This window comes from Danio rerio, chromosome 2, assembly GCF_049306965.1.
Source record: "Danio rerio strain Tuebingen ecotype United States chromosome 2, GRCz12tu, whole genome shotgun sequence".
Taxonomy (NCBI): domain Eukaryota; kingdom Metazoa; phylum Chordata; class Actinopteri; order Cypriniformes; family Danionidae; genus Danio; species Danio rerio.
In genome coordinates, this window is record NC_133177.1 from 52,241,592 (window position 1) to 52,257,509 (window position 15,918).

Below are 15,918 nucleotides of genomic sequence, written 5' to 3' on the forward strand. Positions count from 1 at the left end.
TGTAGAAAATGTTTATTAAATCTGATTCTTTTTTTATCCTTATGTCACATATTTACATTTCAAATGCCTAAAACATTTACAAACATGAAACCAAAAAAATGGATGCAAATGCGAACCATGATATCCAGAAATGTCCAATGTTTTTTTAAAAAAAGCGTTAAAAATGTAACCCATGACACTCTTGGCATGAAAATGCAACAGCTTGTGTTTTCAAATACAGACAGTGTTATCATTACGACTCCCATTACAAGTGAAAATAAAAACAGTACGATTCAGTGGCTTTTTAACACACTCTGAATGCTACAATGGCAAAAATGCTACATAGTTCATGAAAACAGCTTGAAATCATATAACAGTTATGGCCTTTTTTTTTTAGTGAAGTAGGGAACAGATCCTGTCAGTGTGCTACACATCTTACTTTCAATCCGAACGTTAGCTTATCGTACTTGCAAAGAAAGAAAGAAATATTTGGCTGAGTGATCTAAAGACTGTTTACTTATTGATTTATGTCTCGTTTCTTGGTAGAAAAAACTCATGATGATAACAGTACATGATTCTGAATGGAAGACGTACAGATGCTCAAATAAAATAAGGCCACATTTAGCTTTGAACGGAATCAAGATCAAACAAAGTCACTTTTAATGTTGCGATTTCCTCGTCGTATGCACTTTTCTGTAACAAGTTTCTAGGCAGCTGTGAATGGATCCACTAAATTTGCAAACTGGATGAACATTACAACTATACAAAGCGTCAAATATCAACCGTTGGCCTTTTTGACTAGACTACAGGATTTACTACAAACTCCCAAAGAAAAAAAAACGAAGCAAAATCCTGTGATACATCTTCGATGTTTACAATGAGAGCCCCTAAAACTCGAGAAGCCGAAATGGGACATGCTGCAGGTCTCAATCTTTCGCTTTTTTCTGTATTTTTGTTTTGAAGCGCTAGAAAATTATAGAATTTTCTTATCATTCTATACAGCAACGTAACACTGCCAACTTGATCCAAGAGCGGAGAAATTAATTATCATGGTTAAATACAAAATATCTTTTAAAATATTTAAAATATACTTTTATTTTATACATAATGCAGACTAGTTAACAATTCCAATGATAACAAAAATAAGTATTCAGTGAAATGCATTATTATTTTGTTAAATCGCATGGATGGCACTATGATAAGGAAAAAAGCAAGCGAACACACACATGCACGCGCGCACACTCTTTCATCCCACTCGCACGCAAACTGAAACGCTTTTCTAATAGTGACATTTGGATAGATGACTCTTTTTAACACAAGTACATACCGCTTCCCAGATTTTCTACAGCCAATGAGCGCTTTTTGTGTTGGACAATATTGCTCAAGCTTTCATGCATTAAGATGTCAGAAAGTATCTCTCCATTCCGTAGCATATGGTATCTTAGAAGTTTCGTTTTTCCTAAAATTGTTCCATACATATCACACATTACCATAGAGTATCTTTCACCTAAACTAATCCAAATCATTACATTTCTAGACCTGTCCTCTACTTTGCAACCATCTACGTTTAACCATTAAAATTATCTGTACACATTTAGCTTGTCATCGAAACACTCGTCGTGAGCATTTATTGCTTCCCGAAGTTACCTGGGGGTTTAGGGTGAAGACACGCAACATGTAGCTAACATGTGTCTTTGTGTTCGCATTTGGACCCTGTTTTTTTTTTTTTCAGTAGTCTACATCGCCTGAAAATAGTTCCTTAATTCAAAGTGAAACCTGGGTCACACAACATCATTTAAGGTATTTGATATATCAGACAAACATTCAAAACATGAATCGACACTTGAGATATCAAACATTTTGGTGGTGTTTCAAAGTAACTCCTTAGGCTTATCGTTACTGGTGTGTTTCAAAAAGGCCACTTGATAGCTAAAAATTCTCTTTGAATCCAATCCCGATAAAAATACGTTAACAAGGTGCTTTTAAAGTTGATACATCAAATACTGAAACGCTCATCCAACCCAGGTCTCCGTTTGACCTGCAATACGTCACTTTTTTTTTCCTTTTCTTTTTTTCTTTTTTTAAGTCGATACTGTACAAAGCTCTCCACACTCAGGGGCATACGTTACAGTGTGCTGAAAAGTTCTGGTTGTAGGGCACTATGGGTTTGAACCAAGAGCGATACGGTTTCTTTGATCGATTCGTCAGAAAATGAAAACAGTTCAGAGCCATTGAGCTTCTCCTACTGACTCCTGATTTGGAGCAGAACAGCTCACGTGACACATAAACATGACAGAAAATGAATGAATAAATCGAACAGTTCTCGTAAAACTGCCATACTGGTTTTGGTAAAGTCAAAAAAATCAATATATACCAAAATTTAAAAAGCGTTTACAAAACATTCATGTCTGCTCAAACAGAACCACATTGGACAGAGGGGTAAACGCACCCCTTGAAATCACTCCACAAGCGGACCACATGTTCCAACAAACGACAAGAGAGTTCCAGGGTGTCAACAGAGGCTGGAGGGACAAAGACTTAATGGGGTAGAGGCTGCGTCCATGGACTGGTTTTAGGATTGTGGACTGACTGATGAATTTATGAAGTTTTAGTGGGCGAATGAAAGATGAACAGGTTGGTGAACGTTATGCATGGTGACGCTCAAACGTGGGGAAAGATACTGGTATGTGAAGCGATTACAATAGGTATTCTGAAGAGTATTGGAAACTGGTGGCCATTGTCTTTTGGCATCAGTGAATCATTTTGTTGAGCAATTGCTTCAGTTGATTCAAAAGAAGAAGAATAAAAAGCACCTTTCTATTGCTCAAAGCTTTGAAAAGGTTTATTTTAGCCATTTCTATTTCTGATTACATTGGGTCTATTGAGAAAAATACTGGAAAAACATTTTCCTTCAGCTTAGTCCCTGATTTATCAGGGGTTGCTACAGTGGAATGAACCACCACAGAAATATAATTCTTTCTTTCAAGCCCATTTATTTTCATTTAATTTTGGGCTAAATGATGAAAAAAAACTGTAAAAACTAATCAAAAATCTTAGGTTGTTGAATGCATCTGGTTAGTACATGGTATTATGATTTGTTTTAATGGGCTATTCCAGTCTGATCTCACGAGGAAATGTAAGTATTTTACGTTTTGTCAGTTTAGTGGCTAATTCGTACGAATTCGTACAAATTCAGTCGTACGAAAATGCACGATTTTAAAAAGGAGGCGTGGCACCCAACCCCACCCCTAACCCCAACCGTCATTGGGTGATGAGCAAATCAAACTAAATTGTATGAATTAGATCGTACGAATTCATACGAATTAGCCACTAAGTTAAAAAGTTACGAATTGCCGTGAGATTGCGTTGACCATTCACACAGAACATGTCTTTGTGTTTAAAAACGTGAGATGCAGCGTTTAGGAATTGTTTTTTAAAAAGGGAGTCAAGTAACTTAAGGTCAAATAAAAATCATGCCAACAAAAACTAGCTAAGTTCAAGTTCTTCTGATTGGTCCAGTGCTTTGCAACTGACACTAATGAGCAGCACTGTCCATAAAAGTTCATTTATTTTTTATTTTGACGCTCCATTTTAAAAAAACTGCAATCGTGTGCAAGCTGCTTCAAAATACATGTCAATCAAAAGTGTGCGAAAAGTAGCACACTGGAATGGAAAAACGGGTTCTGTGTGAATGGTCCCTAATTCAGGAACTAAAGCAGTGCGGACATTACAAATAGACAGTGTAAATCTACTGTGGTTTTAGGAATTAGGAATTATAGCACAAGACCTTGAATACAGAGACATAGTTTTGCTAAAACTGATGGGATTATTGGAAACTGGTGGCCATTGATTATTGGGATCGGTGAATCATTTTGCAAAGCAATTACTTTAGTTTATTTGAAAGAAGAAGGATTTTATTATTTTACCCATCAGTATTTCTGATTACTTGGGCTATTGAGGAAGATTACTTTTGTTCTTCCTTCCTTTCCTTCAGCTTAGTCCCTGATTTATCAGGGGTTGCCACAGTAAATTGAACCGCCACATTTGTTTTCTGTATGCTTAATATTATTCTTTCTTTCAAACCCATTTATTTAAATTTGATTTTGGGCTGAAATATTAAAAAAATTTAATAACTTAATTCTAATGCTGTGTTCACACCAGATGCGGTACGCGTGGATGTATTGCGCTATTCGCATATAAATAGACGCGTGAACATTTTGAGTTGACTCGCTTCATTCATGCATCAAATCCGCTTCATTCGCACGTCAAATTCACTGAACAATAGACACTAGATCCACTGAGTTCACTAGATCCATTCAGAGGTGCACCCAGCTCTGTGAGTTTTAAACTCCTCCAGAAACTGTACATGGATGATGGAAGCTTTCAGCGGTGCTTCCAACTGAGCCGAGCCCAGTTTGAGGATTGGGGACACCACAAAAGGCGCTACAAGCTCTATAAGCACGCCCCTACAAGAGAAAGCTCCTGATTGGTTAACGTGGCACGAATGTCCGCTAAAGTTTAGATTGTCAAATTTGAGCGATATGCGAGAAACAAGCCATTCGTGCCACCTCATTCGTGCGTATCGCACCTCAGAATGTCTATTCGCATCTTTGCATTGACTTAACATGTAAATTACTCGCGTTTGATGCTTCATCCGCGTCTGGTGTGAACGCAGCATAAGAACATGGTTAGCTTTAATGGGCCAGTCACACATAACATCTTTGTGTCTAAAAACGTGAGATACCGCAAGATTGTTTTTTTTTACTTGCTACCGTAAACAAAAAAGTAGCAACTCTTTAGCTGCCTTTCCACTGCACACATTTAGACACAACTGTTGGAATACGCCCCCTTGTGGCAGTCGCAAATAATTTTTAGTTCTGTCGTACACCATTGTCTGAAATAAAGAAATGCAAAAGCAAGAGCTTGTTGTATGAATGTGGAGACAACAAAAAAATATATTTTTTTTATTACTTATTTCTCAATATAGACGTTTTCTCGCACACATAAACCTGCATGGACAACGCTGAAATATATCACATTTGGTCGGCCGATCACATACGGTCTATTCGGATCCGAATTTATTTTCATTTAATTTTGGGCTAAATGATGAAAAAAAACTGTAATAACTAATCAAAAATCTTAGGTTGTTGAATGCATCTGGTTAGGACATGGTATTATGATTTGTTTTAATGGGCTATTCCAGTGTGATCTCACGAGGAAACGTAAGTATTTTACGTTTTGTCAGTTTAGTGGCTAATTCGTACGAATTCGTACAAATTCAGTCGTACGAAAATGCACGATTTTAAAAAGGAGGCGTGGCACCCAACCCCACCCCTAACCCCAACCGTCATTGGGTGATGAGCAAATCAAACTAAATTGTATAAATTAGATTTTACGAATTCATACGAATTAGCCACTAAATTAAAAAGTTACGAATTGCCGTGAGATTGCGTTGACCATTCACACAGAACATGTCTTTGTGTTTAAAAATGTGAGATGGAGCGTTTAGGAATTGTTTTTTAAAAAGGGAGTTAAGGTTAAATAAAAATCATGCCAACAAAAACTAGCTAAGTTTAAGTTCTTCTGATTGGTCCAGTGCTTTGCAACCGACACTAATGAGTAGCACTGTCCATAAAAGTTCATTTATTTTTTATTTTGACGCTCCATTTAAAAAAAACTGCGATCGTGTGCAAGCTGCTTCAAAATACATGTCAATCAAAAGTGTGCAAAAAGTAGCACACTGGAATGGAAAAACAGGTTCTGTGTGAATGGTCTGCATACGGAGATGATCGAAACTCCACGCAGTTCTCAGACTACTCTCCATTGAAAACGAATGACTTCTGGTATGTTGCTTGTCATTTGTCTTGTGCAGTGGAAAGGAGGCTTTTCCCTGCCTTAAACATCTTCTGATTGGTCCAATACTTTGCAACGGAAACTTCAATAAATAAAGAGTGATTAAAGTACAAAAGACTATGTAAATCTAATATGGTCATAGAAAGTAGGAATTATAGCACAAGACCTTGAATGCAGAGATATGATGCAGCTAATACTGATCGGATGATATTGTAAGTTTGATGAGCAACTACACAAATAACGATATTGCATTATTAGCAAAACACCGTGCGCAGAGATAACAGTGTCTAGATGAAATGAAGTGTTAGTAAGAAGAATGAGGTGTTTGATAAAAAGGCTGAAGGAAAGAACATGCAAAGATGTAAGGAAGGAAATGGTTTGAGGAAAGAACACTGAAAATGATAGGTTGTTTGGAACGAGTAGGACATGATACGATATTGTAGCTGGTTTTAAAACATCATCGATTGTTCTGTCATACTTTTTGAACAGTCTATTTTATAAAAAAGATTGCAACAAGTAGTTTTTTAACTTCGTCATAACACAACAACATGTTCATTGTTGCTGAGTAACACACCAGACAAACATCCAATAAACCAAACTTTTACGGAAAATTGCAGGGGAAAGAAAAATGACAGGGACAAGGAGTTGAGAAACATGGCGCATGATGAGGACTAACATATGAATGGGGTGGGGTTTGTTGGGAACCTCCCTCTGGCAGTGGAACAGCAACACTTAGAAAGCCAGCAGAGCTGGAACTGAGTGGGCGTGGAGTGGAGTTGATACACAATGCTCTTGTCGGAGTAGAAGGCCATTTCAGATGTCTCAGTGTGGTGAGGTGTTGAAAGGTGTTCTGAATGCATGTGAGCGTCTGCATACATGACAATGACTTTGAGTATTTGTGTGTCAGTTGAGTTTGTGTGTGCATGTTTTTATACACACAGACATGTGTATTAGATAGATGCATCGCTCAGTGTGTTTGTGTCTAATGTTGTGTGTGTATGTGTGTGTCAATGTCTGATGATGTTTCAAAAGCATATGAGGATGAAGGCATTTTGCAGACAGCCAGGTCACAGTGCTGGAGGCTGGCCCTTAGTTGGATGACCTCTGACCTCTAGGGTTCAGCTATGACCTCTCCACCTGGCTGGGCTTCTGTGACTCTGAAATTACCAACAGAACAGAAAAACAATGTAATCAATTCACTGAAAATCAATGTTTGTGTAAAGTAATAATAGTGGTTGATGCTTGATTGGCTTAAACCAGGGGTGTCCACACTCGGTCCAGGAGGGCCGGTGTCTTGCAAAGTTTAGTGCCAACCCCAATCAGACACACCTGGGCTAGCTAATCAAGCTCTTTCTAGGCTTTCTAGAAACATCCATGCAGGTGTGTTGAGGCAAGTTGGAGCTAAAATCTGCAGGACACCGGCCCTCTAGGACCGAGTTTGGACACCCCTGGCTTAAATTCTGAATCAAATTTGACGGGCAACTTGGGAACTGAACTGTAGAGCTCTCTCTAGTGACCATTCAGCATAAAGACAACCAGAACTTGAATGCAAGGTTTTTTTCCAAACAAGACAAACCCTCATGAATGTACTTTTCCAAACAACTAATAAAATTAGTCTGTTTAATTAGTAACACGAATCAATACTAGCATTAACCTTAAAAAGACTGGACTGTACTATTATACCATAAAACACATGCTAATAATAATAATAATAATATCTACAGAGTGCTAAAGAAAAATGTTGCTGTAAAATTTCCACACCTTTTAGGATTTCCTGGTCCTCCTTGGTTTCTTTAGGTTCACTGATGACTGCAGGGAGGGTGCTGCCTTCTGTATCCTCTAATTTTGTGATGTTTGAAGAATACTCTGGGTCAGGAGGGGGGCATTCTCCCTCCTTTTCGTAATCTTCCCACCTTCCGACCCCCTGCAGTCCATCCCAAGAGTCTGAGCTTCGGAGGCTAAGGCGTCTCATTCGTGAGACAGTGTCCACCTCCTTCATGCGTGCAAGTCTTTCCTTTGAGCCATGCCCGGGTGGGGCTGTAAAAAGAGCCTCTATTCTTTGGGAAAGTCCACGGCTCCGTCTATCTACACTTGAAACCTGGCAATCTGAAACTCGACTATCCCCCTTATCAGTTCTTTCACAAACAATAACTTCTTTTTGCTCTATTTTGTCAGTGCTAGAGGCTGGACTGCAATGTTCTTCACCGAGACCCTGTGCAAGTGTTTCCTGTTTTGTACCTGAATCCGCTTCTTTGCCACCAGTGGCTTGAGTATTTTTATCCAACTCCCAGTCTGAGTCATCTGTACCCTGCCCATCAATACCACACCCCCGCCAACCCCCCAGCCCCCGCTTTTCACCACCACCTTCCTGCCTATCATCATCTAAACCCCAGCTCTCCCCACCAATACCCCATCTTTCAGCATCAAGAGACCGCCTCTCTTTAGACCAGAATCCACCTTGGCCCAAACTTTCCCCTTCCCACCCACCTTTCTCCCAGTCCAAACCTAGAGACAGTCTACGATTAGTGCAAGGTAGCACAGAAAGTGGTAGGTGTTCTGGTGGAAATTCAGGACGGTGCTCTGAATCCAAACCTGAATGAGTCCACATTGCAGCTTTGTTCGTTCTCAAGATTACATTTGGTTCTTTCATTGCCTCTGAGGTCATATCACTCTTTTGATCCGTCCCCTCAGTAACAGGGTCATTCTGCTCACATTTCTCTTGCTCCGATTGCGTCTTTTCCCTAGACGTGTTCTCTTCTCTCAAAGTTTCTCTCACTTCAGTTTGTTGGCTTTCAGGTGTCTCTTTTTGCTCTGCTTCTGTTTCTTTTACTTCTAAACATTTCTGCCCAGCACTTTCAGAATCGTCCTTAATATCAGAGGCAAAAATGTTAATCACTTCTTTCTCAACTGACTCACTTGCAAAAATGTCTTTATCACCTACAACCTTGTTTGACTCATCAAGGTCTTCTTCTGTTCCCTCTCCTGTAATCAGAGTAGCAATATGCTTTTCGGCTAATAAAAGCTGCATTTGCCAGTCAGCAGGTACCTCTGGGTTTGCCTCTAAACCTGCTTTATCACCAACCGGCTTTCCGGTTGCAAGGCTACAGAGCACACCCCTGTTATTAAGGAACCTATTAGAGTTGCTTGTTACCCTTCTAAAGCCTGAGCTTCTTTCCTCCCTGAATATTGAGACTGGCTCCTGTCTTGCTTCTAATGCTGATGAACAACATGGCTGCTCAGAATCTACTGGAGGTCTTCCAGGTAGGGGTACATGTTGAGGGGTTTCAATGCTCATGGCACTTCCAGGTTTGGATTTGACAGAAGCACGACTAACAGCCCCAGATTCACGGGCCATTTGGAGAGTTTGACAGATGTGCTCGTAATCTGGGGGGCTGGTTAAAGTGGAGGCATCTTGCATGGGCTGTCTCTCTGCCCATGGGACCTCAGCTGACATGGAAGAGGTGGAGGCGGTTTGTAGAGTCAAATCATCATCTCTTTGGGTCTCTTTAGGGGTTGGGATGTCCAGCTTCACTGATCTGCAGGCTTTGCGCTGGGTTATCTGGGACATGACTGTTTTGTAATCTCTGAAGCCTGGTTCTGGTGGGGGAGGAGCAGGACAAATCTCCTCTCTCAGCTGTTTGCTGAAGCTCACACTCTTCCCAGTTGATGGCCGGGAAAAGGCACTCTTCACCTCCCGGTATTCTGGGTCACCTCCAGGTACCAAGCTAGGACGAAGACTGGTTGCAGGCATCCCAAGCGGATCTGAAGATAACCTGGATTTTATGCGGTCAGGGATTTGCATGGAGGAACGATTGGGAAGGTTATTGCTGGCAGTGCTAAGCTCCATAATATCTTTGTAGGCCTCATTAAGATCCTCAATGCACTGATCCACGCTGGGACGTTTACTTGCTTGTTCCTGCGCCTCCTTATTGATGGCATCAAGCTCCTCAATGGCATCCCATGGACGCCTGCACACAGGCTTCAGCAAAAACTGGCCGGAGTTTTCAGGGTTTGGCCCAAAGGCTGACTTTGCATCCTCAGTTAGATCTGATGGTGGTGACGGAGGCTGTGTTGGAGGGGGGGGAGGAGGTTGAGATGGAGGTTGGGTTGGAGGAGGGGGTGGTGGATGTGGCGGTGGATGTAATGGAGGTCTGTGAGATCCTGTGCTCTTGGAGAAGGTACCTGTCCGTGAAAAAGCACTGTTGCTGGATGGTTTTAAGCTTTTCTGTCCCTTCATGGGATACCCATAAGGGGTGCTGGGGTCTGAAGCTCCTGAAGCTGGTGGAGCTCCTGGAGTTGGTGGAACAGATGGAACTGATGGAGCAGATGGAGCCGATGGAGCTGATGAAGCTCCAAGGGCCCCTGGGGCAGGCCCTGCAGTCACCAATGCGGTCTCAGCAGGAGCTGTTACCTCTGGGGCAACATGACCATCTTGTGCTTCTGTATTGGTGGGACATGGAATTGCATTGCTCTTAGTAGGCTCAGGGCTCGTTTGGGTCTCCTGATCACGGTACTGGTCCCCTGGCCATGCCCCAGAATACCGTCTGAGTTCATCATGTGGATTTGGCTTGATGATCCTAGAGCGCGAGTTCCTTCTGCGGTGACTTCTCCTTGTAGCTATGCTACTGGACCCACTGCCAAGTGTGAGTGCTTGCAGCTCCAGGTCAGTGGAGGTGGTGGATGTGCTTTTGAGGCTTTGGTTTGGCAGGGAGCCGAGGGTGTTGCTGTTTTCACTAGAGGAGCTTGGTGGAGGAGGTGGAGGAATTGGAGGAGAGTCTGGTTCTTTCTCTTCATTGTTGTTTTGATCTCGAGATTTTGAACTGGACTGTGAAAGTGGGACAGACACAAGGCAAAAAATTGTCTCACTAAGTTTCTTTTTCACACTCTTTTTCTCTGGTTCCTGGACAGGTTCTATCTTTACAGTTGACACACTCTCTGATGAACCTTTATCCATGGATTTGTCAGCCTTTCCAGACTTGTCAGTAATCTTCTCAACTTTTATCTGGTCTGTACCGGCATCTCCTTTTGCCTGCTTGTCAGCCTTGATCAACTTGTCAGTAAATTTGTCAGGTTTACATTGTTTTTCTAGTATTTTATCTGCTTTAAGTTGTTTTTCTAAAATTCTATCAATCTTCAAGTGTTTCTCTAAGAGTCTTTCAGCTTTACTTTGCTTGTCTGAAACTCTGTCTGTTTTTATGGGCTTTTCAGGAACTTTCTCTATCTTGATTTCTGGTTTAATTTGTTTATCTGTATATCTGTCAGCCTTGACCTGATCTGGGAACCTGTCTATCTGTATCTGGTCAGTTAATCTTTCTACCTTTATTTGTTTGTCTGTAAACCTGTCTGGCTTTACCTGATCAGTAGGTTTATCCAGTTTGATCAGGTCTGTAACTCGTTCTGGTTTCACTTGCTCAGTTACTTTGACCTGGTCTGTTCTTGTCTGTTCAGCACCTCTCTCCACTTTGACCGGCTCTGTTACTCTCTCAACCTTGACTTGGTCAGTAACTCGGTCAGTTCTAGCCTGCTGGTCTGTATTTCTCTCTGTTTTAATGATTGGTTGCAGGGGCCTAGGCTGAAAGGCTGCGGGATACTTGACACAGCTCTGCTCAGGTGCTACAGTTTCACTGCCTTTGTTCGTTCCTTTGTGCCAGCGGTTAGAATTCTCCTGTTCAGTAAGAGCCGGTTTGTTAGTGTCCGTGCTGAGACTCTGTCCCTGTGAAGGGAGAAAGGCACTATCATGTGTGGATTGTCCTAAATTTGCAGCGCAGGGAAGCTCTTTGTTGACGTGTCGGATCTTGTCCGCGTCTGTGAGCGAGTTTCCAGAGGGCCCCCCTGAGACATGCCTGATGCGCGGGTCATCAAATGGGACATACTGCACAAGTCCTGAGCGGCTAGGTACAACAGGCCCTGGATGCACAGGCCTTCTTGGAATTACTGCCATGCTCCTGTCTTCACGCCGCTCTGACCATGACAATCCTGAGGTCCTGGAAAACCACTGGCCCATCTCTGCACTCACAGGCTCACGTTTCCATCTGACAAGAGCAGAATCTGCTCTGTAGTTCTGCCCACTCCTGGGTGGAAGGAATCTCCTATAGGAGGGGGGTGGGATGTAACCAGGAGGCTCCATGCCAGTCAGTTCATGGTAAAACAGATCTCTATATGCTTCTGGTCTCAGGAGCTCTGCACTTTGGGAGTAACAAATGGACCGGTCTCGTAGCAGTTCTGAGCTCTGAGAGTAACAAAGGGATCTGTCCCTTAACAGATCTGCACTATGTGAGTGGGTGAAAAAACGATCGCGCAGAAGTTCAGCACTCTGTGAATGACTGATAAATCTGTCTCTTAGTGGTTCAGCACTTTGAGAGTGGCTTATCATGCGGTCGCGAATTGGTTCTGCGCTCTGAGAAAAGCAAATGGACCGATCTCTTATAGGCTCTGCACTCTGAGAATAACAACCAGAGCGGTCTCTAAGTGGCTCAAAACTCTGAGTAAAGCACACTGCGCGGTCTCTGGGTTTGGACACAGGTTCAGAAGACAACGTTTCCCAGCTTCCCCTGTTTTGCTGGTGAGTCTCATAAGACGGGGGCTTGACGGGGCGGCTGAACCGTGGCTTTGGTACAACTGCAGAAGGACCGTGACTTTGTGTCTGACCACTCCACCTCTCCCCTGCAGGCCATTCACCGTGGAATCGACCATATGGAGCAGAGCTGTTACTTCTTTGTGTAGGGGGCTGATTCGGGGCACTAGTCTGAGGCAATTCTCCATAGTGAGGATCCTCAGGTGAAAGGACTCGAGGGAGTGACTGGGATTTGGCTCGCACTGTGGCTGATACATTGCCCTCTGCAGGTCGCAGACGGTGTTGCTGTTCCAGAGACCAATGCTCAGCCTCTCCATCTGACAGCTGCCGACCCAAGCCCACTGCAGGCCGCCATTCCTCTGTGCCCAGACTCTGACATTTTCTCTCTCCAGTCACACGCAGAGTCTCTGGGCCTGAGTCTATTGGTTCTCGTATCCATGGGCCTTCCTCCCAGCGTGCAAGTGGCCTCTCACCTCTCAGCTCCTCAACAGCTAAAACTGGACCTCGCCACAATCCCCCAGACACTCTGAGCTCCCTGGGATCAGCATAGTCCAAAAGAGCACTGAAGTCCTGTCCCCTCCTTCTCCAAAATGAAATATCTCGCTCATCTGGATGTTCAGAGAAGGTCAGGCTGGGTGCATCGTAGAACCTAGCAACAGAGACAAATCTTTGATGAATTTTTGGTACATTTTCAAAAGCTGTAATAAATTACTTTTTTTCTTCTGCCACGTTTGCTTTAAAAGTTAGATTTTTTTCCATCTTAAAATTAAATAATTACAAGTTTTTATTTATATTATTGTATTATTAAACTGATTAGGTCATAGAACTGAACAAAAATACATTCAAATAGTTCTTTTATGTTAGACAGCTGACAAATGGCACAGTACAGGACATTTGGGAATCAGAAAAGTCAAGCTTTTTTAACAGATTTAACTTTCTATAAAGATTTTTATATAACCAGTTATAATCAGTAACATAACACAATTTAATAATCAATTAGTTAATCTATAGCTGCTGCATTATAAAATAGCAGTATTGTTGACATGCTAATAACACACTGAAAACATAATAGAAATAAAATATTTTTGATGCCAATTCTGTGTAAATATAAACATACAGGGATACAACAGGATATTAAAAAATACTGTATTTTATTTTATTCAAAAATACTGTACTATATTTAAAGGCGAAAAAAGGATTATATTGTATGTCGTTCGTTTATTGTCATTTAAAAAGCACCTCAAGGCAAGCTACTGTATGTGATTACATTCACATGGCTGCTTCCTTTCAGGTTACAGTACATCAATGTTGCCAGAGTGCCTAAATTTCTGTAATAAAATTAGGGTGCAATGGATTAGGCTATCGCTTTGAAATATGGATCAAGTCTGTTTTAATTGGATTGTATTAGTGCAGTCTAAGACTGACAGTTAAAAGTTTAAGATTTGTTGGTAGAAAGTTGTCCTTAAGATTTGAATTTTCCAATAAAATTAAACATATTTGGACACGTGTTAGTTGTTATTACTACACATCTTAAATTTTAGAGGATCTGAATAAACATCACCTATAATCACTGCAAGCACTGGTTAAGGTCATCACAACACTGTTTAAGTTTCATACTGTAGATTGCATCCATAATCTATTAATCAATAACCCGCAAAGAAATGTTAATTGTTTTGATTTGTAATAGGCATTTTTGTAACTTACAGGTAAATATTACACATCTCGAACATTTTTTCTATGAGTAATTAACACCAATGATGTATAACTTTTTTAACCCTTATGTACTGTTGGGGATGTTTTCATCCAGTCTGGGCATCCAATTTGAGTCTTATTTTGGCCCTAACCTTTTCTGTGTTTCAGCTAGCAGAATGATTTTTGGTGACTAATCTTATTTTGACACATATTTTGAGAAAATGCTTTGACATTATTAAAAAACTCAATGATATACTCTGGGTAAATTTACTAACCTTTTGTTTGGGATGAAAACGTGATTTATTTTTTAAATTTTTTGCAGAAATCTGTTTATCAACCTCAGTCCTGGTCAAAACTACTAAATTGCTTAGAAAAGGATTTTAACTTTTTTATTGGCAAATTATTAAATGATGTGACTGATCTGGTGAAAAAAAAACACACAAAATTACGTATTTTTAATATAAAAAGTAATTGTGGACTGGATTTTTTATTTATTTATTTATTTTGTAAAACAACATTGCCTTTGATGCATTGTTTTTGATTGATTTACATTTTTTCACATCTAATTTACTGTTGGTAGCTGTTTTTGTTTTTGCCCCACTAACTTTTAAATGCAGAACTACGACACCATATAATCATGCATTTTTGATTGTTGGTGGTTTTTCCTGTTGGGAAAAGATAAGGTTTGTTATCAGTTGGCAGCATTAACTCTTTAGATATAGCCCTGTGCAAGAAAAAAGCTTAGTTTCTGGATTTTATATGGTGTAAAAGAGGAAACTAAAGTGTGTCTATGTGTGTGAGAGTGACCTTTGCACACCTACCTTAAAATTCAAAACATGCATCTCAGCTGTCAGAACTACACTGAGTAAACAAAAACAAAGACTGTGTATTTATCCACCAACAAATGAGGTTATAATAGAATTCAATGGGGCAAAAACAGCCACCAGCAGTAAACTAGAGAGAAAAAAAATGTAATTTAACAATGCATCAAAGGCAATGTTATTAATCATTTACATTTCTAAGACTGTAATTCAGTCCACAATTACTTTTTATATTAAAAATACCTAATTTGTTCCACCAAATCAGTGACATCATTTATGAGCGTGGCAATTAAAGAGTTAAAATCCTGTCATTTTTTAAAACCATTTAGTAGTTTTATGCAAAAATATTTGAAAAAAATATTTATCTGATGCATTTTTACAGCAGTTTAATTCAGTGGATGTTCTGTATGATGTATAATCCCAAACATAACAAAACGGTTGTGAATTTAAACAATGCACAAGGGTTAATAAAATTCTTGGAGGTTATTTAATACAGCTTTTCATTTTGTTTGTGTGTGCTTCATTGAGCACATATACTGTACCAGATACATGTTTAAAAAATGTCTTTACCTATACACACACCCGAGCATCAGTCTTAATGAAGACTTCAATGCTGCCAAATGCCAGAAGGTACTTTCAGGTTTTGTTTTGAAGGCTAAATATCCACTTAATCCAGCAATCTTTCTGACAAGTTTGACACATGCTGTTTGCTGAGCAAGAAACTGCTTCAAACGATTCAGAACGTGAGTGACCTGTCTGAATTATTCAAACAGAATGATCAAAAGATTCACACTGAGGATTTGCTAAGTTGTTTTGAAAGGATCAGAAAAGTGATTCACTCACATCACGTACATCAATTTGGAAGTTCCAATTCTAAAAAGATGACAAAAAAACAGAAACCGAATAGCATATATCATTAAATGGTATACCTGTCAAGCAAATCATTAATTGAACTGGTGCATAATATCAGAAATGTAGTTTTTTATGATAACCCTAATA

The 15,918-nt window shown here is 40.4% G+C and overlaps 1 protein-coding gene across 2 annotated transcripts in view; it reads right to left on the reverse strand.

Annotated features, from left to right (window-relative positions):
* Positions 1-5,415: 5,415 nt before the first annotated feature.
* jcadb (junctional cadherin 5 associated b) overlaps positions 5,416-15,918 on the reverse strand; it is a 29,599-nt gene continuing 19,096 nt past the window's right edge. Inside the window, exons 3-5 of one of the 2 annotated variants that reach the window (XM_068214748.2) lie at positions 15,763-15,792; positions 7,594-13,055; positions 5,416-6,989 (exon numbers count right to left, since the gene is read on the reverse strand). In XM_068214748.2, the coding sequence (XP_068070849.1) occupies positions 6,955-6,989; positions 7,594-13,055; positions 15,763-15,792 (5,527 nt within the window). In that variant the 3' untranslated portion in view covers positions 5,416-6,954. The remainder of the gene's footprint in view (positions 6,990-7,593; positions 13,056-15,762; positions 15,793-15,918) is intronic. The other variant, XM_005168430.6, reaches the window with a different exon arrangement.